General features: G+C 37.3%; 1 protein-coding gene across 1 annotated transcript; it reads right to left on the bottom strand.

The window, feature by feature from the left end:
* Nucleotides 1–459: 459 nt before the first annotated feature.
* On the bottom strand, nt 460–963 carry LOC142333388 (uncharacterized). Its single transcript, XM_075380410.1, has one exon. It carries the CDS (start codon nt 961–963, stop codon nt 460–462), a length of 504 nt encoding a protein of 167 aa, XP_075236525.1.
* Nucleotides 964–5476: the final 4513 nt, after the last annotated feature.

Consider the following 5476-nt stretch of genomic DNA (forward strand, 5'->3'; position numbering starts at 1 on the left):
GTGCCATTGTTTTTTCTTAGACATACGAATAGCTTTGTTTAAGGCCCGTCTGGTCTCTTTATAAGCCAGAGATGCCACCTCGTACTCCTGTCCGCCTCGCATTCTGAGTCTCTACTTCCTTCTTCTGCGCGATTGTAGGAGCCCTCTCAGTGTTTCAATCTCTATATTCCACCAATACACTGAGTGTGTATTGGCTCTTCTGTGAGCTACTCTGCCCATTTCTTGTCTTATAACGTTAGTCAGGGCAACTGGTGTCAGATTCTCTATGTTGATAATCCTTTCGGCCGTTCTATCGATTATGATCTCGATCTGTTCCTTTGTAAAACTACTATAGGGCATTTTCTCTCTAGTCACATAGTCTGAGCCTTTTATGGTAATCATAGTGGCATGATGGTCACTCGCCACATCATATGGTAACACTCGCCAGTCCCAGTGTTCCCTACTCCATATATTGTCCATCTATCTTACTCCATCTATCTTATCGATTGTTAAGTCCAAGACTGACGAGTGTCCTCTCGCCTCATATGTAGGGGTGCCATCATTTACACAAAGACAGCTAATTGCCCGCATCATATCCGTAAGGATCTCACCTCTGCGATTGGTGTATGCGCTCCCTGCTGCAATCGCTTTACTATTGAAATCACCTAGAATAATGACTTTCTTCCTAGCGTTATTTACTACTCCTTGTATTATGTCTAGTCTTCTAGTAAATTCATTTATGTCACAGTTTGGAGACACATAGGCACCAATCGCTAGTGTTGAATCCGACTCCACCGCCAACATGCCTCCAGATCTGGACGTCAATCTCCATGCTATCCTGCCACTTACATCCATAATTGCCACGTCACCATTTGTATCCACCATCCAGCCTGATCTAGCAACAAGGTACTTGTTCGGCTCCGTGATTATCAATAAATCAGCCCTCTGCTCTATGACCAGTTCACTAACCAAATCATGAGACATGGTGCTTCTGTTTGCGTTAACCATTATCACCCTAAGCATTTAAATGTTTTGAGCACCCCAAGCCACCGGTGCGGTGTTCTTGGCTCCCACAGTCCAGGCAGCTACAATGCTCCCGGCATTCAGCAATCTTGTGGTCTCTGCCTCCACAATTGAAGCAGAGATCCATTCTGTCAGGGCCCTTGCACTCATGTTTACGATGTCCAGTATTCCAGCATCTGAAGCACTTTTCCTCTGATTCCCTAATATATGCCCGACAATTTACCCAGCCAATCCTCAACCTTTGTTCCACCAGCTTACAGGCAGCCCTATACGAGGTGATAACTGTAACATTTTGGGTCTCGGCGTACCCTTTTCTAATTGACGATATCTTGATATCCTCATCAGTACCTACTCTTGCAGTAATTGCAGCAAAAATTTCTGTCTCAGTGGTGTCATATTCTACATCTCTGATGTGAACTATTGTGCGCCTTCCCGCTCTTGTACGCAGGTCAACATGCAAATCTGCCGCCTTATCTCGTAGGTTACTTGTAAACTCAGCAGCTTTCTGCGCTCCCTGAATTCTCACGTGGAGTTCTTCATTCCTGCCCTTACGTAAGGAGATGACCTCTTTTGCATCTTCGCTACTTACTGCAGACTTCATCGTTTTAAGTAAATCAGAATAGGATTTTCCAGCTGCTTTGATAACCACAGTACGAGTGTCAACTGCCGGTGGTGTCGACTTTTTAATATGGGCTTGTCCAGATTTGCCTTGTATAGCTTTACCTTCAACTGGGATCGTAAGCACTTTAACCGCTACTTCCTCGTCTCTCCGCAAATAAGATATTAATTTCTTCATGTAGTTTCCAATATTATTATTGGGGACGACAAAAACTAAATTACCAGCCTGAGGAATAATCTTCCTTAAAGCCCTCAATATAGCTCCCATTGTGCTCTTCTCAGTAGCATTACCATCATAGTAGATTTTGTATTTACTTTTCTTAATTTCGTCACAGTCTCCAAGAATTGATTGTACATCTTTACGAATGTCGCCTACTTTGTATTTGGTACTAATACCTTCTTTTTCATCCCCTCGACTTGATTTACTTAAATCACTAACAGTACAAGAGTCCACCACCTCAGAAGGCAACTCGTTAATCAAACTAATTTTGTTCCGCAAACTATTTGGCCACCTTTTGGGCAGTAGATCTATTATTTGCTCATCTGTCAGCTCCTTAGTAAGAATTTGCTCCATCTCATCTTCCACAACTATAGGGTCCGTCTGAGTAGCCTGCGTAACAACTGATAAAGGGGACCAGACTTGCGTCAAGGCATTAAGCCCATCATATATGCCTTTGAGCTCCTGCTCATGTGTACTTATGTATTTTGAGAGACCCGGTCTCAGCTATGCTGTCTCAGCGCCACCATAGTTAATCCCAATTGGTAAACCAGATTGCTAAGGCCCTCCGGCGGTCCTTCTTCTTCTTCTGAGGACCCATGTCGGGGTCTCTTTTTACATTTACCCTCCGTTTTCTTAGTAATGGTAACCTTTTGTGAGCTAGAAGCTCCCTGCGATGATCCCTCTAAGGGGAGTGATCCTCTTCGTCTCATATTAGCGCTGTTGGACTATGGGGACGATCCCGAGTCCAACGAGTACCCACTCGGGGATAGGAGCCCCAAAATAAAATTTGTGGGGGGTCGGGGGGATCGGTAAAATGTATCAACCCAAAAATAGGGTCAAAAATTTTGGGGGGTGGTTGGGGGGTCAGTGGGTAGGAAACTTTTTGGGATGGATTTATAACTTGGGATGAGGGATGTAGGACGATTGGTTCAGAAATTATTAAGGAACTAAGAATTCCCTAATAAAAACTAGTCTAAAGACTTAGAAAAATTTCACTCGCATAACTACTAATACACGAAAAAATTTCCTAAGTCCTTGTTTACAGTTAATTTCAGACTGGTATTAGCCTGTCGACTAACTAATAATTTGCTATTATAAGCTCTATTATAACCTCACAAAACTGTTAAAAAGTTATTGTACAATAAGTTTACTCATTTTTTATACACACTAGTAGTCTTTTCGTTATTGTTAAAAGTCACCAACACTTTAACACACTATAATATCTAAGATTTAGCGAGTAAAAAACACAAAAATATTGATCTCACTAATGAGAAAAAAAAACTATAAAAAACTTGATAAATCCGTAACCAAATAAGTCAAAAATGATAGTCCGTATTCCTTGTCCAATCCACTTATAGTTCCAGTCCACCAAATCAATGTAAAAACCAAAAAACCAATCGAAAATAACAAAAAACGCGGAGCTCTAGAAAGACACTTCTACACACCGTGCAGTCCACAACTCGACTATAGTATTTATATAAGAATAAAGTATTTTATATAAGAATTTATGAGAATGTGTAAGCGCATAGACGATGAAAATTATCGCTTCCTCAGTTAAGGGATGAGGTGGGTATTGTGGGCAGACCAGGGGATATAACAGAAACATTCTTATTCAAAACCGGTAACCCTTCTAGTCGAACAATAGCTTTTGGACGTGCCATTGCCTGTATTAAAAAGAATAGATTGTTTAACTGGACATGTTACTCTAAGAAAAGGATACCTTTTAGTTTCTTCTGAATTTTTTTTTCATTATCATTTTCTCATTATTTTTTCAAAGTTAGAAGAAATCCATTACCGTGCTTCATTTTACGGTCCTAATATGAATAATATTTGATTAAATACCTCGAACAAAAATGATAGGATAAGGGTAAGTTACAATACTACAGTGATGGAAATTCAAATAGATATCTGTAACTTATGTTTTGCAATCGGTTATCTAGAGTTGAGTCTTTGTGTTATATTGAAAGCGGTTTAATTTCGCTACCAACATTTAACATAAGCATTTGCAACTGCGTCGCATTCTACCGGGAACCAGGACATATCGCAACGTAATCGCTATCGGTCTTTACAAAGTTGACGGGGTTGTAAGAAACGTATCGGTTGAGTCATTATCTGTGTCTGAAGAATACTAAGTTCAGCTTCGTGACTGTCTTTCGTTTTCAGTAAAGTAGGGCGTTTGAACTGTCAAGTGATGCTTGGTATCACCGTAATTTGGGTATTGGTTTGAATACAGTACTCATACTAAACAGCGCAGGTCAAGTAAGGATGGGAGAAATATACGTTTGTCAAATTCGATGAGATGCTATTCTCAAGGATCACGATAATTGCGTCTACCAACAAAAAAAAAATGGGTTTTGGTGTAAACGGCGAACGTTTTTTTAAACAAATTTATGGACAGATCTATTCAAACCCTGCTGCATGCTATCAAAGACAATGTTAATGACGGGAGTATATTTACTCGGATTCCTAGCGTGCGTACCAAGCCGATGCACTGAAAATAGAAGGGTTCCGTTATTGTACTGTAAATCATAGATACTATTTCGACTATCCTCAAAGCGGGGCTCATATTCAAATCGTTAAACGCTGGCGAGATTATCTGAAATGGTGGAATAAAAAGCACAAAAGAACTATCAGGTACCACATGAAATTCTACTTCGTCGAATTTCTACTTTCGTCGCATCATATGGGTCGAGAACCCAATTTTGGAAATACTCGATACAATACAGGAAAGCTGATTGCCGGAAGTAATCACGAAGCAGTCAATACATAAATTAATCCGAGATCTTTTTGTTGAAATAATGTAGTGGTCATAAATTAAGAATGGATAAAAAATTTATTCGATAAAGCCATCAATTTGAAGGGAACAACTAGAGGCGCTGGTACTCTATTAAAGTACCTTTTAATTTTCTTAAAAATCAATATAGGTTTTTTTTGTTATACATTTTTATTGATGGAAAATTTTAATTTTATGCAAATACTAATTTAGTTCAACAATATTCTTGTAATATTTTTTTCTTGTATATATATAATATTGTGATCGTTCCTAAAATAAATTATTTAAAATATTCCAGTATCTAAGTTAAAATTAAGATTTAATTATATAACTAATGAAATAATTGTACCGTCAAAATAACTATTATAATACATAACATGTCCGATATTACCTATCGTTAAAAGAAAAAAAAATAACGTTAATTTTTCCCTCTTTTTACATGTTAGAAGAAATACAAATAAATAAAAAGTTGTCTACTAAAGTGAATAAAACATGTTGATTAGTAATTTAATTATTTATAATTAATTAGAAAAATAAATGTTTTGTATTTGATAATATTTAATGTATCAATTACTATCAATTGAAAAATTAAATATTGCTTACTTCTAAAGTAAGTAAACATATATAGTATATGCTTGAAGGAATCTGAATTTTACTTTTTGAATGTTTTACAAATGTTTCATTCATAAAATCTTTTTTCATTTGTCTAAAATTTCATGTTTCATTAATTATTATTGTTGTCAAAACATTTTTAGAGTAAAGGTACCTAAAGAAGGAAATTTCCACAATAGAAAGCAATAAATGTAAAACAAAAAAAAAAATTCTTTAATAATGTAGTTTGTTAAATTTCTAGTGTTAAGAAC

This window comes from Lycorma delicatula, chromosome 12, assembly GCF_047948215.1.
Source record: "Lycorma delicatula isolate Av1 chromosome 12, ASM4794821v1, whole genome shotgun sequence".
NCBI classification, from domain to species: Eukaryota; Metazoa; Arthropoda; class Insecta; order Hemiptera; family Fulgoridae; genus Lycorma; species Lycorma delicatula.

Bases quoted from the DNA above. Each gene is read 5' to 3' on its own strand.
- LOC142333388 (XM_075380410.1), bottom strand. From the start codon at position 963: ATGTCTCATGATTTGGTTAGTGAACTGGTCATAGAGCAGAGGGCTGAT.